This window comes from Oncorhynchus mykiss, chromosome 16 (assembly GCF_013265735.2).
Source record: "Oncorhynchus mykiss isolate Arlee chromosome 16, USDA_OmykA_1.1, whole genome shotgun sequence".
In the NCBI taxonomy this organism is placed as follows: Eukaryota; Metazoa; Chordata; class Actinopteri; order Salmoniformes; family Salmonidae; genus Oncorhynchus; species Oncorhynchus mykiss.
Window position 1 is genome coordinate 18,896,934 of NC_048580.1, and position 27,136 is coordinate 18,924,069.

Here is a 27,136-nt window from a genome sequence, read left to right on the forward strand (position 1 = left end):
CCAGAAAGGTACATTAGCAGGCCACTTTATCAGGATGTAGCCCGGTATTAAGATAGGACTGCTATAGGAAAATATGGGCTTCTCCTTTCCAACTCCCTGCCCGTGCCCATCTTACATTTAGCATGCACAAGCAAGCATGCATCTATCCTCCAATAGGCTATTAGTAGGCTAAAGAAAATGAATTGAAATAAGTTTACAACCAGTTTTTGTAGTATGGCTTTGAGACTCTTGAGATTTAAGAGGAAAAGCCCTGGTTGCGGAGGCCAGGTGCACAATTGTGCAACAGAACAAAGTCAGACAGGCTCGAGATGTAGACTATAACCTAAATTAGAAGCGTATGCATATTAGCCCATAATTCATAAACTCAATGTTAGGCTTAATAGTGAAGATATCCATTCAATTTACACAGCGAAAAAAGAAAAAAAAAGTGATCAGATAATGAAATCGTAGCCTACAATATGTACACTCCCGAAGCTGAGCGCGCTTCCTCCCAGTACCCAGGTATGCAGCTCGAAAAGCTACCCTATTGTTTCAGTTTTTTTAGGGACAAGAAAGGTATCCTACAACAACACAATGTAATGAAACATTTTGTTTTCAAGTGAGTACACAACTCTAGTCTAGGCTGTAAACTGCAGTTAATAGCCTATGTCATTTGAATAATCGATCAAAAGCCTGGCATTTTGAATGCATATTCATTTAGAAATAACTGCATCTAGCCTGCCTGATTGGGCAACCATTTTGATCAGTTATGGGGGATTTTCTCTGCAGTTTAGCCTACATGGTCCAGGCACAATAACAGGACAGTGAAATGGTGTATTTAGTCAGTATGTATCGGCAAACAGAATCATGCTAATGTAGGGATTTCTAGTGACCTGCATATGATAATGCACGAGCATGGAGTAAGTTGTATCCACAGTTTCCGCGTTTGGCTTCCATGTTTTAAAAGTGTTCGAAAATGAGGTGGATAGTACATTTTACAAATTCGTAACATATCTTACAAAAGGGGTGACGGACAACCACATGAATAGATACCATACGAAATGTAACATACTAAATGGAGTGTCTCTGATTTACGTACATAATAATACGAAATGCTCTGACACCAGGTTGCAGCAGCCTCAGGCTACTGTAAAGGCTAATCTCTTTATGTGTGAAGTTTGATACTGAAACATGCAGCTATTTGGGACGGGGACCCAATAATAGGCTAAATCAGAAAGTGTATGAATTTCTTGTGGATTTGTTCACTTTTCTAAAATGATGAAATATAATATTTGAGGTGGTATAAGACCTTTAAATCCACTTTCACACACACACACACACACACACACACAATTTAAACAGCTGTACAAAAACAAGTTACACACACATTTTGAAACACAGAGACACATTTTATAATTAAAAACCAGACTGGATTTTGTTAAAATTATTCAATTGAAAAGAAACGGCATTGGTAGACAAAATTCCAAAATATAAAATAAAAGGGAAAGGAAAATCAGACAAAATGTTGTTTCAGCTTCAAAATAGTTCTCCACAGTCTCCATTGACAATAGTCACATGACATGAATATTGTTGATAAATTGATACACTCAAAATAACTTAAGTTTTCAGTACATCTGAAATGTGTGTACAAGTATGTATGTGTATAAACACATGCAGATGTTACAGATTAACTATGGTAGAAGGAGCCCGGATTAAAATGATCCTCTCTTCATTTTGCGTGTGGACTTGTAGTTTGAGTCCATACTAAATCCAAGGTTGTGGTCTGCAGACGTGTTCAGTTTTCAATAGACAAAAGAGTCTGTTAATTTAGTGAGGTTAACTTTAAACTAGTTTTTTATTTTAGCAACTGTTAAATTGACATGACACAAAAACAACAGAAACAAAACATGATTAGAGAATACTTCTAGTTGCAGACTCACTGTTCCACACAAGAAATGTACACCTACTACAGCCATGCCTCCCTCTGCTCTCCAACCATGCGCCATATACAGTTTGCACTAACACAGATGTCCGACAAACTCCAGTACACAACATCGTATTCTGTAGTACACTGCATGTGTTTTTGCAGATTTGCTCAAATAGCACAAATATCGGAATAGTGCAGTGATAGGGGAAAACACTTTTTTTTGTTGCAATGATCGTTTGTATCCAAGCACAAAGTTCAATTTCAAAATTGGATGAACCAATCTGCAAGTATAAAAGGAAACAAGTAAATGTCAAAGGAGACATTTGGGTTCACTGGAGTGAAAAATAAGTGCTTCAAAGTGAATGCATACATCAACAACAAAAAACGTTTTGTCAGTGTAATTGTCATGGGGTCAAAACAGACAGCATAAGTTGCCTTAAACATGCAATTCAAGATGGAAAGCCAAATAAACATGTCTTGCCATTTTCCCGAAAGAAAAGTGCACTGTTGGCTTTTGGGTCGTTCCACGAAATGAGTGCCTTTTGCGTCCCTTTGATATTTTAAGTGAAATTGTGCACCAATCAATATTGCATTTTAAATGCCTGATGTGCCCTTTTAATATAGACCACATGGAGAATTCAATATTTAAAAAAATATGAATAAATTCAGCAATGGACATGTGCAAACATGCACCTTCTGACTTCCAGGAAGATCCAAGTTTTCACCATCATTGTAAAGCCCTAGTTATTTTGTTGCTTTGACAAATCAATTTCTGAAGTTTATTTATTTCATATGATTAGTGATTCATTTTAAGAAAAATACATTTGAAATTCAAGCCTGTTATGTAAACTGATCTCATTTTGATATGGTGAAACTATTCCTTTTTTAAATATTTTTTTTCAAAAGAAACATTGAACATCAAATAGTCAAATCATTGTGTAAAATCAGGTTAGCTGTTTCTACTCTGCATTTCCTGGTGTTTTGTTGTGGAAAACTGAGTTACCATAGATACACAGGTTAGAAGTGTTTTAACAATTCTGTTTTTTGTGAAGCTTGCGTTCCAATTGCCCCTCCCTGTTGCACACAACTTTCAATTTCCTATGTCACAAGTGGAGTTATGGCTGATTTAAGATGAAATCGTCAACCCTGTTACTTTATTTGGCACTTAATATAGGCATTAAAAACAATTCAAGATGAGAAAACGGGCTCTTTATGACAGAATGTAAAAATGAGGTGAAATCAAATGTTATTGTTTCACCAAGTTACACATGTCAAAAGGCACCGACTTGGTGGAAGGACCCTTTTACTGAGATAAAATCACAACTACAACCACTGTCTCCTGTCCTCTGCCTCTCAGCTGGTGGTGGGGTAAACTTACAAGGCCAACTGCACCTACAGTCTACGCACATTTATGACAGGATAGAAAACAAAGGAATGCAGCGACAAACTAACAGAAATGGTTCAGGAGCTAAGGTACAGGGGTCAACGGGGGGTTAAAAAGTATTGACACAAAAGAAAAAGGAGTTAAGCCTAATAATCTGCACTGTACGTAAACAAACAGGACCTAGTCATGACGGAAGAATAGACTCGGTCAAGGTCTATTCCAGGAGTTTCTCTCACTGACTAATGACAGGAGATCGAACCAACAGAGGAACCACGCCACACGGGTCCCTCGGTGCCTCGTAGCGTTTCATTTCCAATGCGAGAGGAGCCTCAAAAGTCAGGGGGGAGGGGGGCAACAACTGTGCACAACACAGGTCAAAAGGCACAACACTGGACACTGACAGACAAAGGGAAAGAGAACAACCCCCAGGGGCTTTGAAAAAGGCCCAAAGAGGAGAAAAAGAGCCTCTATCAGAGAGTCAGTCATTCTTCCAGCAACACAGTCTGTGCGCTACTGCAGTTTTGTCCCAGTTTAGTAGTAGAATTGCACAGCATACACTCCAAGGGGGGGAGAAAAAAAAGTCACACAAAAAAAAAAGTCAAGGAGCATAACGACAGCACAGGTAATTATTTTGGGGTGTGGTTTTTAAATAGAACGCATTCTTACACATGCCGATATAACATAATCGCACCAAATATTCATTATACACAGGAAAAAGGTGTACAGATTATGTGACATTGATCACCTACGGGGTACTTATTTTAAGTACACAGTCAAAATGACAGAATGTAGTACAAATAGGGGTAATACCAGGATTTACTCCTGGGACAATGATATGCGTATAAGAGAAGGATACTCTAGACAAGCTTGTACCCATCACTGCTGGTTGGCACAGAGAGATGTAACACTTGTTGAGAAACAAAGTATAATTTCCTTATTTTCCCCCAATCCATGCGGCAATTTCAATACCCAATGTTCCTGTGGGTATACCTACTCTATAAACAATTCCAGAGTATGCATTTCAAATATTCATTTCCGCATACTCTATAGTTACAAAACAGTGCATACTGCAAAATGTAAAGCAAAGCTGTTAACTGAACATACGCCAAGGTGTGTAGCAGGCAAATGCACAGTGAGTGATAATTGGCATGAAAATGAAACAGGGCTAGGCAGATTACAGATGATCACAGGTCCAACAGGCACACTGTACTGGACACATGCCATCACAGCTTTTCAGCAACCCGTCTCTTATCTCCGATTACAATTGTAAGATATGCAAAGAGAACACAGAGCTGCGAGAAATAAGGATCGTTTGAAAGGGTTATAAGGAACAGAAAAATCGACTTAGAAGTTGTCATTGAAAAACTCTGGGTCGCTGATCATATTTCCAATCATTGACGTATAGCAGAGAGGAACTGTATACACAGACGTACACCTTTGTCAATGGGGGAAAACACCGAGAGGAGTGATATGTCCTCCCCCAATGGAATAAACTCACCATACTACACAAAAATATGACAATTATTAATAATTTGCATTCATTTTCTCCATATAATTTCATTATATATAGATTTATATTCCTCACATGCCTGACAATTGTGTACATGTGTGTGGTTTAGTCTTTTAAGTTGTGTGTTTTCTTTTGCACTGAAACATCACTAGCACGGCTGCAAAAAAAAAAAAAGAAAAAAAAAAAGATGTGCCCTCCAGGTGACTAAAGAATTTTGACCCGAGCCAAAAAGAAAAATGGATGCTCAGTGTGATGGATGCTCAGCACTCAGCAGTGAAAGTCACTGATGAACCACGGTGTGGGGTGGAGCCTCTGTTAGACAAAGGTCTGTTCCTCCCCACTATCCTCTAGTTTTATTATGAAAGAGTTTGTGTGAGAGCAGGACTGACTGCACAAGATGACCAAAAGAGATGCTGTAGAACAGGGTTTTTCAAATCTTACCCTACAAGGTCCATACTACTGCTGGTTTTCTGTTCTACCTGATAATTAAAATCGCACCCACCTTGTGTCCCAAGTTTAAATCTGTCCCTGATTAGAGGGGGAAGAATGGGGGGGGGGGGGGGTCCAGATTGAGGTCCAGATTTGAATTTGAGGGCTGTAGAAGATTCTGGTGGCTTCATTGTCCTTAGCCCCGCCTTCAGCCTCTAAAGCGACTATGAACTGTCTTGGAGCTCCAGCTGTGGAGATGTTGGATATTCAAGGTTGTAGGTGGGGCGGGTCATAGTCAGTAGATTTTTTTTTTTCGTCCTTTGAAAGTCCTGAGGAGATTATCACAGATTTCCGCCAAATCGACATAGCCGGACAGACAAGGAAAGGGCTCCCCACTAACTGTGTGATCACCTGAATGTGGAAGGTTAACAATGATTTAGCTCTGTGTGGAGGTACTATAGACAAGATGGGGATTATGATCAGGGGCAAAACCTGAATCTTCAAAAGCCAATTTATGACAACAGGTGTTGCATTTAATAATACTCTATTGCCATCTCTTCAGAATCCCTCAAAATGTTCATGAATATAACTGAGAATAAGAAATGACGATGGGGTTATGTTGCAGCACTGTAGGGGAGGGGGATGGGAACCCCCCCACTGTGGAAAGGCACACCCAGAGGAGGGGGAGGTGAAACAGGTGAAGGTTTGGACCGTGGCTGAGGTGGTGCAGGGGACATCAGGAAATGTCACATGAGCTGAGCAGGGTGAGCTCAGGCCTGGGAGTCTCATCACATCCGTGAACCTCTCTCCTGGAGGATCTGTAAGGAGAGAAAATGCATCCGTCTAGATCAGGGATCATCAACTAGATTCATCAGCTGGCTGATTCTTTCTTGAGAGGATGGTCAGGGGGCCGGATCAAGAGGACAAATATGTTGTTGACAGCAAATTGATCGCAAGAAGTCCAAACATATATAATATTTAAATAAAACTATTTCAAACCTCGCTTACATTTGTATACGATCGCATCTCTCTCTCTTATGCTTGGGAATACTTTGGAACAGCTTTCCCAAATTATAATCACTTGGAGCGGAGTTGGTGTTTTTACAGTCTTACAGTCTGTTCAACGACAAAAACGTGTTTGATCTCTGAGAAATTAAGCCAATTGATTGCACCCAAAATTGGCCATTTTAAATGTATAGGAATCATATCAAATTAAATATAGTACCTAACATCCGATTTAAACCGAACGTTTTTCCTACATTGGGGTAGACATGAGGAATCCAAGAAAATGGTGTAAAGCAACCCGCAGACCCCCCATACACCTCACGCCAATCTGACCCCAACAATGAGTATACAGTATCAGTTTGACAAGTAGTATGGAGCTGCGGCTCTGAGTATTGTTTGTTCATCTTGTGTAATGTATTCTTAGTGAATATGGTGATATTTTTGTACCATGTTCTGAGAAATTAGTCATTGAAGTTGTTGGGTTTATGCCCCATCCTACATCCTGATATGACCAGGTTCTGATCACTAGATGGTGTTGTTCCTCCTATTAGGTGATCATTTTTTTAAAGAATCACTCCCTCCCCATTGTTAAAGAGATAGTTCACCCAAATTACATATGTTTTGGTTTTGTTTACCTAGGAAAAAAAAGTTAGTATTTCAAACACTGTAAAGGAAAACAAAAATCGAAATCAAACCAAAATGTATTGGTTGCGTACACAGTTTAGCAGGTGTTGTAGTGGGTGAAGCGAAATGCTTATATTACTAGCTACTAACAATGCAGTAAAATGTCAAACAAGTACAAATAATAAATATATATATATATAAGTTTGGACACACCTACTCATTCAAGGGTTATTCTTTATTTTTTACTATTTACTACATTGTAGAATAATAGTGAAGACATAAAACATATGAAATAACAGATATGGAATCATGTAGTAACCAAAAAAAGTATTAAACAAACCCCAAAATATTTTAGATTCTTCAAAGTAGCCACCCTTTACCTTGATGACAGCTTTGCACACTTGTCATTCTCTCAACCAGCTTCATGAGGTAGTCACCTGGAATGCATTTCAATTAACAGGAGTGCCTTGTTAAAAGTTAATTTGTGGAATTTATCTTTCTTAATGCGTTTGAGACAATCGGTTGTGTTGTGACAAGGCAGGGTTGGTATACAGAAGATTGCAAAAGTATCCCCCTTGGCGTTTTTCATATTTTGTTGCATTACAACCTGTAATTTAAATAGATTTTTATTTGGATTTCATGTAATGGACACACACAAAATAGGCCAAATTGGTGAAGTGAAATGAAGTGAAACTGGCTCTCATGAAGACCACCATAGCAAAGGAAGACCTAGAGTTTCCTCTGCTGCAGAGGATAAGTTAATTCATCCTGTACTCCCTGTTCACCCATGACTGAGTGGCCATGCACGCCTCCAACTCAATCATCAAGTTTGCAGACGACAACATTAGTGGGCTTGATTACCAACAACGACGAGACGGCCTACAGGGAGGAGGTGAGGGCCCTCGGAGTGTGGTGTCAGGAAAATAACCTCACACTCAACGTCAACAAAACTAAGGAGATGATTGTGGACTTCAGGAAACAGCAGAGGGAACGCCCCCCTATCCACATCGATGGAACAGTAGTGGAGAGGGTAGTAAGTTTTAAGTTCCTCGGCGTACACATCACAGACAAACTGAATTGGTCCACCCACACAGACAGCATCGTGAAGGAGGCGCAGCAGCGCCTCTTCAACCTCAGGAGGCTGAAGAAATGTGGCTTGTCACCAAAAGCACTCACAAACTTTTACAGATGCACAATTGAGAGCATCCTGTCGGGCTGTATCACCGCCTGGTACGGCAACTGCTCCACCCTCAACCGTAAGGCTCTCCAGAGGGTAGTGAGGTCTGCACAACGCATCACCGGGGGCAAACTACCTGCCCTCCAGGACACCTACACCACCCGATGTCACAGGAAGGCCATAAAGATCATCAAGGACAACAACCACCCGAGCCACTGCCTGTTCACCCCGCTATCATCCAGAAGGCGAGGTCAGTACAGGTGCATCAAAACTGGGACCGAGAGACTGCAAAACAGCTTCTATCTCAAGGCCATCAGACTGTTAAACAGCCACCACTAACATTGAGTGGCTGCTGCCAACACACTGACTCAACTCCAGCCACTTTAATAATGGGAATTGATGGGAAATGATGTAAAATATATCACTAGCCACTTTAAACAATGCTACCTAATATAATGTTTACATACCCTACATTATTCATCTCATATGTATACGTATATACTGTACTCTATATCATCTTTATGTAATACATGTATCACTAGCCACTTTAACTATGCCACTTTGTTTACATACTCATCTCATATGTATATACTACACTCAATACCATCTACTGTATCTTGCCTATGCCGCTCTGTACCATCACTCACTCATATATCTTTATGTACATATTCTTTATCCCCTTACACTTGTGTCTATAAGGTAGTAGTTTTGGAATTGTTAGCTAGATTACTTGTTGGTTATTACTGCATTGTCGGAACTAGAAGCACAAGCATTTCGCTACACTCGCATTAACATCTGCTAACCATGTGTATGTGACAAATAAAATTTGATTTGAGTGAGCTATCGCAAGAATTCAGTATATAAACATGTGGGGTGTATAAACACTGTAAATAAAATACAATTTACAGTAGTAGAAATATTAAAATGAGCTATGTTGGGGATACAGTATTTTAATACACAGTGTTGTTGGGTTCTGAGAATATTAAATATACTTATGTCACTGAAGGAGAGAGGGTAATGTATAACGTTTACATTATGTCAGGATATGTTATTGTTAGCCATCAGGGATCCTATGGGAAGGATCCTCTGGGAGGTGAAGAGATATAGTCCGGTACCAGGCACCATGACAGCTGTGAGTTGGGGAGGAGTGAGCACTTTGGGGCAGAGGTCAGGTCAGATGAAGTGAGGAAGAACAGATATCACTAAGGTTCTGTCTCGCAACAGAGATGCATTGGCGGTTCAGATGTGTAGGAGGAGACTCAGGAGGAAGTCTTAAATGTCAATGCTTGTGTGAATATATCATCTTCTAATGCAGCTGTATTGATCCTCTGGGAAGAATAAACTTGGTTTGAGCTGTCATAGTGTCCGTTGTGTTTTACTCTGAGAATTAGAACCTGATAGTGTGTAACAGGAAGAGTCCAGTGGTTCAATGTCTCTATAACATGTGACAGCAGCATTGGCTCTCTGTGTGTGTGTGTGAGTATGTGTGATAGCTTATGTGTGTCTATTGTGTGAGTGAGTGTGCGTCACCTGCAAACCAAAGCATAGGTTGCTGTCATACCTGATCCATAGACTGCTTACAGGGTAAGAAAACCAATTTGTAATTTGGATGAACTATCCCTTTAACAATAACCTAATAGCAGGAACAGCACCATCTAGTGTTCAGAACACCTAATATCATGATGTAGGATGGGACATAAACAACTTAAATCACACATTGCTCTGAACAGGGGAAAGAAACATCAACAAATTCACAGAGAATACATTATATAGGATGAAGAAACAATACTCTGAGCCGTAGCATCATACTACTTGTCAAACAGAGAACTGATACTGTAGGATATACTTGTTGGGGTGGGATTGGCGTGGGATGTGGGTGGTCTGTGGATGGCTTTTGACAACTTGTTGGATTCCTCATGTCTTACTCATTGTTAGAAAAAAAAGTTTGGTCCAAATTAGATACTATCATTAATTTAATATTATATATATATAAATAAATAAATAAATGGCCAATTTGGGTGCAATTCCTCCGATATCAAATTATATTGCAACAAAATAATGTTTCTGCAATGCTCATCTTATCTGTTTCAGAACAATCTCTGAGATGACGGGTGTCGTGGCTTGCTGAAAGGACATCGAATGACCCTGCACAGATTTTTCCGTCACTGATCATTCGGGAAAAAAAAAATCACAATCTCACGGAGGTTTGCATTTTTTTCTTTTTAAGAAGGGGAGGGGACAATTGGCACATAAACTTGCCCACAACTAGCAGGCAGAGGGGGATGCAGCTACTGCTCTGCTTCCGCTCCTCTTTCTAGTATCTTTTTCGAACTCGATCGGGCATCTGACATAATTACGCAATATTTTAGCTCTGGGTTTCCGAGATTAGGCACCGGCTGATTTCAAAATATTCAGTGCCTATCATTTCCATTAATTTAGGGTTAAAAAAAAACTGTGAAGCTCAATCTACACAACCGATGACGAGGCCTCATCTATACATTACACCATTTTTGAAGTCTGAAAATGCCTGACAAACTTTGATGTCGCAGTGAACTATCCCTACACGTGAGAATCTTCTGACTTCATGCCTAACACATGACTCACAGACACTCTCAGCAGCTGATCTCACCTTGGCCTTCTCAGTGGGCTCGATGACAATGCCGTTAGTGGAGTTGTTGAGCTCCCGGGAAACCACACACAGGAATTCAGCCTGGTCCTCATTGCCATAGTTGTAGGACGAGCCGATGCTTATGAGCTGTGAGGGGAGATGGGGAAAGGGTGAGCGAGATTGTAAATTAGCTTAAAAAGTCAACTTCACAAGAACATTTTAAGGCACTGGAAAAAGGTATGGACATTACCAGATTTACCACCAATGACCTATGGATTTAAAGACAAGTATTACATGACGACTACTAGGCCCACCTGCTCAAACTTCCAGCCGTCTGACATGGTGGACACCATCTGGGTGAGCTCCTCCTCTTGGCACTGCAGCACCCGGTACACATGTTTCACTGGGCCCTGAGAGAAAACAGATACTACAATAAAAGCCCCTGTTTCCACACAGTGACATGGGTCTACCAGAGCACATTAGGGTTAATTGGCGGGTAGGTGTTTTGCTTTGGAACAGTGAGTGGTGTGTGTGTGTGTGTGTGTGCGTGTGCCAGTATACACACAAACACAGACTTGTAAACACATTCATCCTTTGAAATGTTAGTGTTTGGTTTAGCATGTGTTATTTCACAGCATCAATGCCATCATCCATCCCAGACTAAGGTTTGTTTATCCTGTCTGCCTTTCCCTGGCATACCTGAGATGTCCTGTTCTCGTTGTCCCGTATCCTCTCCTTTACCAGCCTCACCAATGACGCAATATTGTAGAACTCCGCCTCCTCAAGGACACCTGAGACAGCCAACCAATAGTTTAGTGGCATGATACTAATAAGGAGAGGGCCTGTATCACACATCTGCAGAATCCCATTGCTTCTAAATAAAAGCATGGTGTGTGATCGGGATTGTATTTGACAATTTTTTAAAACTATTATTTGGACAGTCTTACCTTCTTCTGCTAGGTTCTTGTCCATGATCAGTTTCCCATGCCGCAGGTAATTCAGAATGGGGCCAAAGTATGTGGGATCTCTGTCAATCAGGTATGCACCGGTCTCATCCTAAGATATTTATAAAAGTTTGAAAAAAAGCCCATTGCATGCCTGCCATTAGTGTCAGATAAATGTTTTTCTGGTGCTTCTTCACATGCAGATCAAAGCATACATTACTATCAAATGGCTGAGCAGTAGACTTTGAGTGTTACCATTTTCGAACATTTTAGCTTAAGGTGATGGGTGTAATCTCATGCACGATCTTCACAGTGGCAATGCATTATGAATGCTACATTGATGCACCTTGATTTATGATATAACGGTTATGATAGATTGTTACCTTATCAGAGTCCAAATCCGGATCTTCTTGACACAATCGGTACAGGAACGATTTGGGGTCCCTGCACAATGTCTGTTTGGTTGTGACAAAGCAGGTTCCACCAACATTGAGGCGAACCCAGCGGGATCCGGGTTTCTCTGCTGGCTCTGACGGGGAACTGGGGTTGCTTCTCATTGGGAACCCAAACACTACTCTGCTAGTACTCGATACCCCGGGACTGGTGGGAAAGCTACTCCGCGGCGGAACCATGAGACTGGACGAAGCCAGCCGAACAGAGCCTCGGACATCACGGTGCTCGGTTTGTTCTATAGTGCTAGTACCACTCTGCTCCACAACGTGCAATTCAGCCATATTTCCTTCGTCAAAAACAACCACACTGCAGGGTAACAATAATTCCGACCGATTCGTGAACACAACGGGGTTCTTTTTATCCAACAAGGTGGCTGACATTAGGGCGTTGTTACACACATTCGTTCATGTCCATGCCTTACAAGACATCTATATTTCTTAGTTGAAATATACGATATTTTTTAGCAACATCGCTTGCAATGTTTTCCTAAAACAAATTGGCCATTCTTGTTTATTCAAACGTTAATCAGAAGAGGACAATTCTTCCGGGTTGGAACGTCAAGACTGTATACTTCCGCTATGTCGTTTTCCCCCTCCAAAATAAGAGTTCATTGTTTAAATATAAATGTTATTTACAGTCATACTATAGTTAGTATTTAAATGAAAAATGTGTTCTCTGTTTATGTTGTACATCTCCTTATATTAAGCACGTTATTAAATTATTTTAATCTAAAAACATTTATTATGAAAGATCTGAAACAGTACATGTTGTGTTGCCAGACAGTTGGCGGTAACTGCTTGTTAGTCAACAGAGGCTTCAGGTAATGTGCTATCAATTTTTCATGTTTTAATCATCCTTTACTCGCTAAGTGTTTCCAGATAATAAATTTCAAGATTCAGTTTATATAGCTAACCAGGTAGCTAAAATGTTTGCTAGCAAGCTCTATTTTCAGACCCTACTCTAGTAGTTTAGCTAACGTGCTTGCTAAAAGTGGTTGGCTAGTTAGTTAGCTATCTAGCTCGACCAAATTGGGTCAATTTGAAGACCATCAAGCTAGCTTCATAACTAGCTAATTAAGGAAATAGTTCAAGAATGTTCTCGGGGAAAAGGCTAGCAAGCTATGTGGTCTAGCCAGCTCAATTCGTTATACTAAAGCCAGAAAGGGCAGCCACTAGAATCTAAAGCATCATCAGTTGTGTCCCTATGTAGCCAGAGAAGCTGCAACATCAATACCAGGGTGGAGGGGAGGGACATATTGATAGATAGCAATCAGCCACATTAATTTATACATTTGCATGCTTTAACTTTTAACTGCCATCATGTCATTATTAAACGGATAAGCTGTTAGAGTTGAACTTGACAGAGGATGGATTATTTAGTTATTGACCTTTCTCATTTCAACAGCCTTAGCCATGAGTGAGTTTCGGATACATCATGACGTCAACGAGCTGCTCAGTCTGCTTCATGTGCGAGGAGGTGATGGAGCAGAAGTGTATATTGATTTACTGCAGAAGAACAGGACACCATATGTCACCACAACAGTGTCTGCACACAGTGCAAAGGTGATTGATGGGGAAATTATTGGCCAATTTTGTAAAGGTTTATGCTCTTTCTACCAATAGCCTTGACTAATTCAACTTTAATTCTCAGGTCAAAATAGTAGAGTATTCAAAGACGCCAGAGGACTTCCTAAGGAAATATGATGAGCTCAAGTCAAAAAATGTCCGCAACCTGGACCCACTGGTCTACCTCCTATCAAAGCTTAGCGAGGACAAAGAGGTAATCATTTTGCATTTGTTACTCAGATGCTGACAATTCCTACACTGTTTAATTTAATGTACAGTATTATGTCCCAATAACAATGTGTTGTGTTTTAATATATTCTAGACGCTCCAATGTCTGCAACAGAATGCCAAAGAAAGGTCTGAAGCAACTGGTAATGTGACATCAAGTACAAGCACAACCTTTGCTATCCCTCCAACCAGCACCAAGATGTCAATGCAGGAACTGGAAGAGCTGCGCAAGAAGCTGGGAAACGTCACTGCCAGCTCCAACGTGCCCCAGGTGTGTACTCACATCATTTTAAAGGTTACTTATAATTAGGGACAGGATATTTTCTGGCCCTTTGTATAGTCTGTTACATAGTTGTAAAGTAGAGTCTGGAGTTTTTCCTGGTGAAGTCATGTAGTTAGAAAAAACTCCTGGCCCACGGCGTATGACTACTAGTGGGCCGGACCAAATAGTTTTGAAAAGGCTAAAGTTGAATACATCTGTAGGTTCTACTACTTGTCCTCCATCTGTACAGTCGGCTGAAGTCACACGAAAGATGCTGAGGGACAGACACAACAAAAAGAACCCCACTCAGCCCAACCCAGTGTTTCCAAACTGGGTGTATGACCGGCCTGCTCTGATTGGGGACTTCATCACCAGTGCCACACCAGCAGGAGGAGACCCAGCAGTGGCTGTTGGTATGAATGTTCTTCATATGTCTGACTTTGACACATTTTGATAGATTTCATCAAGTTTGTGCATACAGTGCCTTCAGAAAGTATTCATTACCCCTAACTAATTCCACATTTTGTTTTTATAGCCGGAATTCTAAATTGATAAAATGTATTATTTTTCTCACCTATCTACTACACACAATACCCCAAAATGACAAAGGGAAAAGGGTTTTTAGAAATGTTTGCTAATTTATTGAAAATTAAATATAGAAATATCAAATTTACATAAGTATTCACACCCCTGAGTCAATACATGTTAGAATCACATTTGGCAGCGATTACAGCTGTGAGTCTTTCTGGGTAAGTCTCTAAGAGCTTTGCACACCTGGATTGTACAATATTTGCACATTTATTATTTTACAAATTCTTCAAGCTCTGTCAAATTGATCATTGCTTGACAACCATTTTCATGTCTTGCCATAGATTTTATAGCAGATTTCAGTTAAAACTGTAACTTGGCCACTGGCCACTGTCTTCTTGGTAAGCATCTCCAGTGTATAATTGGCCTTGTGTTTTAGGTCATTGTCCTGCTGAAAGGTGAATTCATCTCCCAGTGTCTGGTGGAAAGCAGACGGAATCAGGTTTTCTTCTAAGATATTGCCTGTGTTTAGCTCCATTCCATGTATTTTTTATCCTCAAACTCCCCCGTCCTTAACGATTTAGAAGCATACCCATAACATAATGCAGCAACTACTCTGCTTGAAAATATGGAGAGTGGTACTCAGTAATGTGTTGTATAGGATTTTCCCCAAACATAACACTTATATTCAGGACATAAAGTGAATTGCTTTGCTAAATTTTTTTGGCGTATTACTTTAGTGCCTTGTTGCAAACAGGATTCAAGTTTTGGAATATTTGTATTCTGTACCGGCTTCCTTCTTTTCACTCTGTCAATTAGGTTAGTATTGCGGAGTAACTACAATGTTGTTGATCCATCCTCGGTAATCTCCTCAGTGATCTCCTATTGCAGCCATAAACTCTGTATCGGTTTTAAAGTCACCATTGGTCTCATGGTGAAATCCCTGAGCGGTTTCCTTCCTCAACGGCAACTGAGTTAGGAAGGACGCCTGTATCTTTGTACTGACTGGGTGTATTGATACCCCATCCAAAGTGTAATTAATAACTTCACCATGCTCATAGGGATATTCAATGTCAGTTTTTTTTTTTTTTTTTACATCATCTCTGTGTGTAGGGTACAGAGATGAGGTAGTCATTCAAAAATCATGTTAAACACTATTGCACAAAGAGTGATCCAATGCTACTTTTTATATGACTTGTTTTAATCCATTTTTACTCCTAAACTTATTTAGGCTTGCCTTAACGAAGATGTCGAATACTTATTGACTCAAGACATTTCAGCTATTTGTTTTTAATACATTTGTAACAATTTCTAAAAACAACATTCCACTTTGACATTATGGGGTATTGTGTGTAGGCCGGTGACAGAAAATCTCTATTTAATCCTTTTTTAAATTCAGGCTGCAAGATAACAAAATGTGGAAAAGGTCAAGGGGTGTGAATACTTTCTGAAGGCAGCGACTGCTCATTTTTATGTAGTGAATGCAATAAGGAAATGTGTGAAAATGTACCTCAAATCTCTTTGGTGTTTTATGATCAGGTACAATGCCCCTGCCAGCCCAGGAGCAGGCTTTGGTTGATGATCTGTTGTTTGTGCTGATCGGTGTGGATGGCAGAGACATCACAGCCCAGCCTGTCCTCGGGAGGCAGAACCGCTCCTTCATCATTGACCCCAGCCTTGACATGTCCATCAAGGAGCTGGTAAACAGGATACTACCAGTCGCCTCATACTACTCTACTATAACACGGTGAGTGAACTTTAACAAGGTAATATACACCGAGTGTACAAAACATTAAGGCCTTTCCTAATATTGAATTACACCCCCCCCTTTGCACTCGGAACAGCCTCAATTCATCAGGGCACGGACTCTACACGGTGTCAAGCATTCCACAGGGATGCTGGACCATGTTGACTAATGCTTCCCACAGTTGTGTCAAGTTGGCTGGATGTCCTTTGGGTGGTGAAGCATTCTTGATACACACAGGAAACTGTTGAGTGTGAAAAACCCAGCAGTGTTGCAGTTCTTGACACAAACTGGTGCAGACTGGCACCTACTACCACCCTCTCAAGGATTAAAAAGCCTTCTTTAACCTGTCTCCTCCCCTTCATCTACAGTGATTTTGAAGTGGATTTAACAAGTGACATCGGTAAGGGATCATAGCTTTCACCTGGATTCACCTGGTCAGTCTGTCATGGAAAGAGCCGGTGTTCCTAATGATTTGTACACTCAGTCTAGATACTTAACTTTGTTTTGGTTCTGCGGGACTCAAGTTGTGATCCTTACACCATCTGGAGATGTATCACGTGGCTTTCATTGTCAAACAATTTGTTTGTGTTTTGTCTGGTATAACAGTTTGGCTGTGTTTGTGTCTGGCAGCTTCACTGAGGAGAAGTCGTCCTTTGAGTATGGCCAGGTGAACCACGCCCTGACGGCGGCTATGAGGACCCTGATGAAGGAGTACCTGATCCTGGTGACCCAGCTGGAGCACCTCCACAGGCAGGGCATGCTCTCTCTGCAGAAGCTCTGGTTCTATATCCAGCCTACCATGAGGACCATGGAGATCCTAGCCTCCATTGGTAAAGCTGTTATGATCGTTTATATATACGATTTATTGTATGGAGTATACCAAACATTAGAGAACACCTTCCTAATATTGAGTTGCACCTGTCCCCTTTACCCTAAGAACAGACTCAATTTGTCGGGACATAGACTCTACAAGGTGTCGAAAGCGTTCCACAGGGATGCTGGCCTGTGTTGACTCCAATGCTTCTTACAGTTTTGTCAAGTTGGCAGAATGTCCTTTGGGTGGTGGACCATTCTTTATACACAGGGGAAACTGTTGAGCATGTAAAACCCAGCAGCATTGCAGTTCTTGACAAACCGGTGCACCTGGCACCTACAACCATACCCCATTCAAAGACTGAATGGCACACATACACAATCCATGTCTCAAGACTTAAAAATCCTTCTTTCACCTGTCTCCTCCCCTTCATCTACACTGATTTGAAGTGGATTTAACAAGTGACATCAATACGGGATCAAAGTTTTCACCTGATCTGTCTATGTCATGGAAAGAGCAGGTGTTCTTAATGTTTTATACACCCAGTGTATGATCCTTATGCATCATATATACAGTGCCAGTCAAAAGTTTGGACACACCTACAAGGGTTTTTCTTTCTATTTTTGCTATTTTCAACATAATAGTGAAGACATCAAAACTGTGAAATAACACATGGAATCGTGTAGTAACCAAAAAAGTGTTAAACAAATCAAAATATATTTTAGATTTTAGTTTCTTCAAAGTAGCTACCCTTTGCCTTGATGACAGCTTTGCACACACTTGGCATTCTCTCAACCAGCTTCATGAGGTAGTCACCTGGAATGCATTTCAATTAACAGGTGTGCCTTGTTAGAAGTTAATTTGTGGAATTTCTTGAATCCATTCCATATGCATACATACACACAATCATATATATATTCTGGTTGGTTGGTAGCTGTATCTGCATTGCACTTTTGGACATTCAATTGTATTATTGCTTTTTAGATAGATCTGTCAGAGGTGTTATGCCGATACTGTCTTGTCCAGTGGTCTATGAGGATGTGATGGTCGTGTGTGGTATGTTGTTGCAGACTGCCCAAAGTAAAAAGTGCCCCTAGTAAAAAAGAAAAAGATAATCAGTGGGTTGCATGTTCTGCTTCTCAAAGCCTCCTCGGTGGACAAAGGAGACTGCATGGGTGGGTCGACGTTGAGCCTCCTTCACGATCGTACCTTCAACTACACTGGAGACAGTCAAGCCCAGGAACTGTGCCTCTACCTCACGAAAGCAGCTAGTGTCCCTTACTTTGAGATACTGGAGAAATGGATCTATAGAGGCATCATCAAGGACCCTTACAGGTATCGGTTTTTTTTTTGTCACGCAACTCATTTCCCACTTTTCTTCATTTCTACCATTTAATCAAATAAGTACTTCTCTATTATGTCACAGACTTGGACATGAGTTATGGCAATTTTAGGGTTTTTACATAATTAGTTTGTTTTGTTCATGTTTTTTATGATTTATTTTGTCTTCATAGTGAGTTCATGGTTGAAGAGCACGAGCTACAGAAAGAGAAGATCCAGGAGGACTACAACGACAAGTATTGGGATCAGCGGTACACAATCGTACAGCACAGAATTCCATCCTTTCTTCAGAAAATGGCAGACAAAATTTTAAGTACAGGTAAGACGCATCATACTGTTCGCATCAGATTTGCTCAGGTCACCCTTTTAGTGCATCCTGACCATGGCCAGTGCAATTCACAGTGTTTTCTTATAGTGTAGAAAACAAGGAGTATCAAGGTCCTGATCATTTGTAGTGGAGTTTTTGTGTCTGTTTTTTTCTTCTCATCCTGTTCTATAGGGAAGTACCTCAACGTGGTGAGAGAGTGTGGCCGGGACGTGACTTGTCCTGATGCTAAGGAGATCCTCTACACTCTCAAGGAGAGAGCCTACGTGGAGCAGATAGAAAAATCATACTACTACGCCAGCAAGGTCCTTCTAGACTTCCTGATGGAGGAGAAGGAGCTGGTCGCACGCCTTAGGTAAACAACAACAACACAACCATAAATAGATCATTCAAGTTTGATAGGGTATTTCTGATTTGGTATGCTCAAATTAAAATGCAACAATGCAGTTCAAGAAATAGAGTTAAGAACATATTTACGAAATAAACTAAAGTTATTATTATTATTATTATTATTATTTTAAGTAACAAGTAAATTACATAACAATAACAAGGCTATATACAGGGGTTACCTGTACAGAGTCAATGTGCGGGGGTACAGGTTAGTCAAGGTCATTTGTAAAGTGACTATGCATAGATAATAGACAGCGAGTAGCAGCAATATAAAAACAAAGGGGAGCGTCAATGTAAATAGTCTGGGTGGCCATTTGATTAATTGTTCAGCAATCTTATGGCTTGGAGGTATAAGCTGTTAGGGAGCCTTTTGGACCTAGACTTGGCGCTCCGGTACAGCTTCCTGTGCGGTAGCAGAGAGAACAGTCTATGACTTGGGTGACTGGAGTCTTTGACAAAACATTTTTGTCGTTCCTCTGACACCGCCTATTATATAGGTCCTGGAATGGCAGGAAGCTTGGCCCCAGTGATGTTCTGGGCCGTACACACGACCCTCTGTAGCGCCTTACGGTCAGATCCCGAGCAGTTGCCAAACCAGGTGGTGATGCAACTGGTCAGGATGCTCTTCGATGGTGCATCTGTAGAACTTTTTGAGGATCTGGGGACCCATGCCAAAGTCTCCTGAAGGGGAAAGGGTGTTGTCATACCCTCGTCACAACTGTCTTGGTGTTTTTGGACCATGAATGTTCGTTGGTGATGTGGTCACCAAGGAACTTGAAACTCTCGACCCGCTCCACTTCAGCCCCTTCGATGTTAATGGAGGCCTGTTCGGCCCTCCTTTTCCTATAGTCCACGATCATCTCCTTTGTCTTGCTCACATTGAGGGAGACGTTGTTGTTGAGTTGTATGCTAAAATATGTATTCTTCCTAGGTCAATCAAGCACTACTTCTTAATGGACAAGGGAGATTTCTTTGTCCATTTCATGGATCTGACAGAAGAGGAGCTGAAAAAGCCCGTGGATGACATTGTCCCTCCCAGACTGGAGGCCTTGCTAGAGCTGGCTCTGAGGATGAGTACTGCTAACACAGACCCATTCAAAGATGACCTGAAGGTAATTATAAACCGGGTTTTTATTTATTTTAAATGTAATCTTTATTTAACTAGGCAAGTCAGTTAAGAAGACATTCTTATTTACAATGACGGCCTACACCGGCCAAACCCGGCCGACGCTGGGCCAATTGTGTGCCGTCCTATGGGACGGGACTCCCAATCACGGCCGGTTGTGAAACAGCCTGGATTCAAACCAGGGTGTCTGTAGTGGCGCCTCACTGAGATACAGTGCCTTAGACCGCTGTCTCCAGGCACTCTGCATTGCGTCGTGACCAAGAACAGCTCTTAGCCGTGGTATGTTGGCCATATATCAAACCCCTCTGACCTTATTGATTAAATATCCTAGACGAGTACCAGTCTGGAATTTATACTATCTTGATAACAGCAGCACCATCTAGTGGTTACCTTATTCATTCAGTTTCAGTTTTGTAAATGGGTTTAGTTCAAGCATCATGACCTAAATGCATACTACACGGTGTGATTTTAAATATCCTTTCATGCATGCATTATGATGAATAGGCTCATGTAACCTTCCCAAAATATGTCTGAGCATTTGCTTACAGCAGCTGGGGGCACTATTGACTACTTTGAGGTGAATCTAAATTCATTTATTATCTTGTTATTCAAATGGTGCGTCCATTGCTGTTCACTGTATTAGACCATTTCTTATAGCTGCACTCTAGCACAGTAATAGACAATTGCTGAGGGGCAGAATCACAATTGTATAGCAGGGATGGGCAACTTTGATGGAGGTGGGGGCCACCAAAAAATCTGAACTCATCATGAGGGGCCGCAGTGGTTCACGGGTCTGCGTACCCACATCCATAACCACACATGCAGTCAGAGCCGGCCCTAGCCTTTTGGGTGCCATAAGCATCTTTAGAGTACATTTTCTGCAATTCTACACATTTTGCCATAGTGGAGAGAATTTAAAAAAATATATCTGAGCAATGTGGGAGACAACAACACCTTCGCCACATTGATCTTCAACAGTGGCCCCACAGGGGTGCGTGTTCAGCCCCCTCCTGTACTCCCTGTTCACCCATGACTGCCCGGCCACGCAACTCAACCATCAAGTTCGCTGACGACACAAAAGTGTTTTTTTGGGAGAGGGGAAATTACGATCTATAGGATATACATATAAAAGACTGAGTTAAACAACTGGTATGTAATGTGGCTGTTTTGGGAGGGGCGTCACACTGAACTCTTCCACTCACCCTCTGGTCCGGTTTCCCAGATTGACCTGATGCCACATGACGTGATCACCCAACTGCTGCGGGTGCTGGCCATCGAGACCAAGCAGGAGAAGGCCATCATTAATGCCGACCCCACCGAGGTGGCCCTCAGCGGCCTGGAGGCCTTCTCCTTCGACTACATCGTCAAGTGGCCGCTGTCACTTATCATCAACAGGTCGGTACACTGGGGCTATATCCAAGGCCAGGTCTTCTGACCTTGGTATGACTTCCTGATTTAAATGAAGGCAAAAAAAAAAGCTCAATTGAAGATGGGATTAAAATAAAAAATATATACTTTTCTACCCTAATGTAGCTTTTCTCAATCTATTGCCCCCCCCCCCCCGGGACCCAGGGCATGCTAAATGCCAATACTATAACCATGTGTTCTGTCTGATTCAGAGTTTGTATTTTTCTAGGAAAGCGCTTACGAGATACCAGATGCTATTCCGTCACATCTTTTACTGCAAACATGTTGAGAGGCTGTTGTGCAACGTGTGGATCAGCAACAAAACAGCCAAGCAGTACGCCTTGCACAGAGCCAAGTGGTGAGTTGACGAAACTTCTTAACTTCCTTGTTTGTTCCTCTTAGTGCCAACTTCCTAATAGCACGTTCTAATATGATCTATCTGGTTTCCTCCACCCTGAAGGTTTGCAGCAGCGTTTGCCCTGAGACAGCGCATGCTGAACTTTGTCCAGAACATCCAGTACTACATGATGTTTGAAGTCATGGAGCCCACCTGGCATATCATGGAGAACAACCTGAAATCTGTGCGTGGAAAGTAACCAAGGCTGCTCCTCACCTTGATAGCATTCAGTGCTATCATGTATCAGCCTATAGCTACTTGTGGCGTAATTGTTCTGTGCCTAGTGTAGTAGATTGGCATCCATTACCAATGTCAGCCACAAGCATTTTCTTTGCTTTGACCTAAGATTGTTGCGGTCAAACGTTTTTTTCCAGTCCTCACTTTCAATATTACATTCATTTAATATGCTCCTAATAACTGCATGCTGCAGTTTAGTGCACACTGTCATAACCATGCCAAGCCTTGCATTGACCAGGAATGCCCTAATATAGTCCATCTTGTCTCTCTCAGGCCTCCAACATAGACGACGTGCTCTGTCATCACACCAGCTTCCTGGACAACTGCCTGAAGGACTGCATGCTGACCAACCCAGAGCTGCTCAAGATCTTCTCCAAGCTCATGTCTGTGTGTGTCATGTTCACCAACTGCATGCAGGTTAGTGGATGTGGAACGCAAACTACAAAAACTGGGAATGTCAAGGCAGCTTGTTGTAGCTTACACCTAATGGTATTGCATTTAAATTGAATACAAATACATGCAACTCATGCACATTAGCAGTATGGTGATATGTAGCCTAATACACACACACCCCCCCCCCCCCCCCAGTGTGACTATACAGTGTCTCTCATTGCTGATCCTTATTAAATGTGTATCTATTTCCTGGTGTAGCGCTTCACCCAGAGCATGAAGCTGGACCGGGAGATGAACCGCCTGTCTCTGGAGCACGGCACCATGGAGGGTCCTCCCACCCAGAGCGAACGCACCGTGGAGCAAGAGAAGAAGAGGCTCACCTCCAAGGTAACTACACACATACTCACTCATCTGCAGCAGATACTCACTGCTATAGACAACTTGAAGCATGGCTTTAAAAGGTAAAACGTCAAAGTATGACATGGGTTTTACCTGGGTATGTCACATAGAACAACAACCAAATACAATAGTATCGTAAAGATCTCAATGAATGTTTTGTATTCTGTCTCAAGTGTAATCTATCAGATATAACATTTCTGTATCCCAATCAGAAAATGTCTTTACCTACAGATGAAGTCAGAAGTTTACATACACTCCACACATTTAGGCAAGTCGGTTAGGACATCTACTTTGTGCATGACACAAGTCATTTTTTGCAACAATTGTTTATAGACAGATTATTTCACTTACAATTCACTGTAACACAATTCCAGTGGGTTAGAAGTTTACATACACAAAGTCGACTGTGTCTTTAAACAGCTTGGACAATTCCGGAAAAATGTCATGGCTTAGAAGCTTCTGATAGGCTAATTGACATCATTTGAGTCAATTGGAGGTGTACCCTTGGATGTATTTCAAGGCCTACCTTCAAACTCAGTGCCTCTTTGCTTGACATCATGGAACAACCAAAAGAAATCAGCCAAGACCTCAGAAAAAAACTTGTAGACCTCCACAAGTCTGGTTCATCATTGGGAGCAATTTCCAAACGCCTGAAGGTACCACGTTCATCTGTACAAACAATAGTAACCAAGTATAAACATCATGGGACCACGCAAACGTTATAAAGCTCAGGAAGGTGACGCGTTCTGTCTCCTCGAGCAAATCAATCCCAGAACAATAGCAAAGGACCTTGTGAGGATGCTGGAGGAAACAGGTACAAAAGTACCTATATCCACCGTAAAACGAGTCCTATATCGACATAACCTGAAAGGCCACTCAGCAAGGAAGAAGCCACTGCTCCAAAACCGCCATAAAAAAAGCCAGACTATGGTTTGCAACTGCACATGGGGACAAAGATGGTACTTTTTGGAGAAATGTCCTCTGGTCTGATGAAACAATAATAGAACTGTTTGGCCATAGTGACCATCGTTATGTTTGGAGGAAAAAGGGGGAGGCTTTCAAATTTTATTGGTCACATACACATGGTTAGCAGATGTTAATGTAAGTGTAGCGAAATGCTTCTAGTTCCGACCATGCAGTAATATCTAACAAGTAACAATTTCACAACAACACCTTATACACACAAGTGTAAAGGAATGGAATAAGAATAGGTAAATATATGAATGAGTGATGGCCGAACGGCATAGGCAAGATACAGTAGATGGTATAGAGTACAGTATATACATATGAGATGAGTAATGTAGGGTATGTAAACATTATATAAAGTGACTAGTGATACATTTATTACATCCTATTTTTAATTATTAAAGTGGCTAGAGATTTTGAGTCAGTATGTTGGCAGCAGCCACTCAATGTTAGTGATGGCTGTTTAACAGTTTGATGGTCTTGAGATAGAAGCTGTTTTTCAGTCCCAGCTTTGATGCACCTGTACTGACCTCGCCTTCTGGATGATAGCGGGGTGAACAGGCAGTGGCTCGGGTGGTTGTTGTCCTTGATCTTTTTGGCCTTCCTGTGACATCGGGTGGTGTAGGTGTCCAACCGTGAAGCATGGGGGTGGCAGCATCATGTTGTGGGGGTGCTTTGCTGCAGGAGGGACTGGTGTTCTTCACAAAATAAATGGTATCATGAGGAAGGAAAATGATGTGGATATATTGAAGCAACATCTCAAGACCTCGGTCAGAAAGTTAAAGCTTGGTCACAAATGGGTTTTCCAAATGGACAATGACCCCAAGCATACTTCCAAAGTTGTGGCAAAATGGCTTAAGGCCAACAAAGTCAAGGTATTGGAGTGGACATCACAAAGCCCTGACCTTAATCCTATAAATCTGTAGGCAGAACTGAAAAAGTGTGTGCGAGCAAGGAGGCCACTAAACCTGACTCAGTTACACCAGCTCTGTCAGGAGGAATCGGCCAAAATTCACCCAACTTATTGTGGGAAGCTTGTGGAAGGCTACCTGAACAGTTTGACCCAAATTAAACAATTTACAGGCAATGCTACCAAATACTAATTGAGTGTATGTAAACTTCTGACCCACTGGGAATGTGATGAAAGAAATAAAAGCTGAAATAAATAATTCTCTACTGTTATTCTGACATTTCACATCCATAAAATGAAGTGGTGATCCTAACTGACCTAAGACACTGCATTTTTACTAGGATTAAATGTCAGGAATTGTGAATAACTGAGTTTAAATGTATTTGGCAAAGGTGTATTTAAACTTCCGACTTCAACTGTATGTCGTTGTTCCCCGTCATCAGTTCCTAGCGGAGCACATGGACGCCCTGCAGTCAGACTCGTGTTTCGAAGCCACCATCAGCAAGTTTGACAGCAACTTCAGCACACTGCTCCTGGACCTGCTGGACAAGCTCAGCGTCTACAGCACCAACGACTGTGAGCACAGCATGATTAACATCATCTACCGGTGGGTATACTACTGCACAGGTCTATCTCTGGTACTGGAGAGATACTGGCTACGCACGCTTTTGTTGCTGCCCAGCACCCACACACCTGATTCAACTGATCAAGGTCCAGACTGAACACTGTGAGAAGTTGGTTATTGGAAATGGGTGCGTTAGTGCCGGGCTGGAACAAAAACCTGCGTACCCCGCAGCTCTCCAGGACCGGAGTGGGGAAACTCCTGGTCTATAGATAGTTGCTTGAATGGATATGCTAAGATAGTTACAATCCTAGTAAAAACTGCTTTGAATTTGATTCCGTAGGTTGGATTTCAACGGGTTCTACACAGAGCGCCTTGAGAGGATGGCTATAGAGAGAAGTCAGAAGGCTGCTGCATAGCATTGTCAAAGTGTGCTTGATGGTAACCCAAGCAATATGTATTTATTTCTCCTACTCCAGCCCATATAAAAACCACCTTCAAAGACGACATTTCTCCCCGTATCAAACATAAAACGGTTTAGTGTTTGATTCAAGAAACTAACAACATAGATATTGATGTGTTTTGAAACCGGCTCTATGGTGTTTCCCCCTTTTTAAGAGGGGCATAGAATTAAATAACCAGGAACTGTATGCATTTCTTTCAGAAGAAATAAAAGAACCTGGAGCTCTATAGGGGTAACTTGTTTTTTACCTCATGTTTTTTTTGTGTGTGCTTCCTGTGTACAATAACACATATTAAATGTCCCCAAGCATTCTCTTTGTCATCTTTGCTTACATAATTAAAAAAACACCTTAGATAGTAAACAGTAGGGGGGAATGGGTGCCAAAGGGTAAGTTGAGCCACCCCTTGTTTCTAGGAAACCATACACAAAATGTATAATGTGACCAAATATTTAGGGTCTGTGAAGAAGAAAACACTTGGGAAAATTGGTAAGGAAGTTAGGTCCAAAAAATGTATTTTCACAAAGTTAAATACATTTGTGGTATAGGTTTCATGATGTTTGTATCTAAACCAAAGTAGATTTTGGTTTTTAAGACTTTTATACATCAGTTGGGGTCTCTATAAGCTACAATATGAGGTCATGCACCTAGCATGGGAGTGCATCCTTGTAGCTGTGTGGGCTAATATAGTCAAGGCAACAACTACTCTTCCTGGGGTACAAACACATTAAGGTACTTGCATATAAAACAAAATATAAAACGGTACATCATATAACATTATTACACCACTACATATCTACAATACAACATGTATAATACCACCATACAACAATACTGTGTGTGTAGAATGCGTGCTAACATTTGTGTGCATATGCGTGTCTCTTCACAGTCCCCGCTCTTCCATAAGGTGTATTTTTACCTGTTTTTAAAATCTGATTCTACTTGCATCAGTTACCTGATGTGGAATAGAGTTCCATGTAGTCATGGCTCTATGTACTACTACCCATAGTCTGTTCTGGACTTGGGGATTGTGAAGAG

General features: G+C 41.3%; 2 protein-coding genes across 4 annotated transcripts; one reads left to right on the top strand and one right to left on the bottom strand.

Moving 5' to 3' along the window:
• Positions 1-1,809: 1,809 nt before the first annotated feature.
• kctd2 (potassium channel tetramerization domain containing 2) lies at positions 1,810-12,599 on the bottom strand. The gene is made up of 6 exons (XM_021565044.2): positions 11,971-12,599; positions 11,591-11,699; positions 11,343-11,434; positions 10,958-11,053; positions 10,665-10,790; positions 1,810-6,047 (listed from the first exon to the last, which is right to left on the bottom strand). The coding sequence occupies exons 1-6, from the start codon at positions 12,418-12,420 to the stop codon at positions 6,018-6,020; spliced, it is 903 nt and encodes a 300-aa protein (XP_021420719.1). The 5' UTR covers positions 12,421-12,599; the 3' UTR covers positions 1,810-6,017.
• LOC110491524 (gamma-tubulin complex component 2) lies at positions 11,561-26,411 on the top strand. 3 transcript variants are annotated; one of them, XM_036946404.1, is made up of 18 exons: positions 11,561-11,681; positions 13,445-13,602; positions 13,691-13,819; positions 13,928-14,104; positions 14,346-14,508; positions 16,163-16,370; positions 17,001-17,200; positions 18,330-18,519; positions 18,699-18,844; positions 19,025-19,205; positions 20,172-20,352; positions 21,589-21,761; positions 22,003-22,131; positions 22,234-22,354; positions 22,681-22,824; positions 23,059-23,187; positions 25,519-25,682; positions 25,981-26,411. In XM_036946404.1, the coding sequence occupies exons 1-18, from the start codon at positions 11,660-11,662 to the stop codon at positions 26,054-26,056; spliced, it is 2,691 nt and encodes an 896-aa protein (XP_036802299.1). In that variant the 5' UTR covers positions 11,561-11,659; the 3' UTR covers positions 26,057-26,411. The 3 variants fall into 3 exon arrangements, with proteins under 3 accessions (XP_036802299.1, XP_021420717.2, XP_021420716.2); XM_021565042.2 differs by lacking the exon at positions 11,561-11,681 and adding an exon at positions 12,148-12,268; XM_021565041.2 differs by lacking the exon at positions 11,561-11,681 and adding an exon at positions 12,706-12,860.
• The last annotated feature ends 725 nt before the right edge of the window (positions 26,412-27,136 follow it).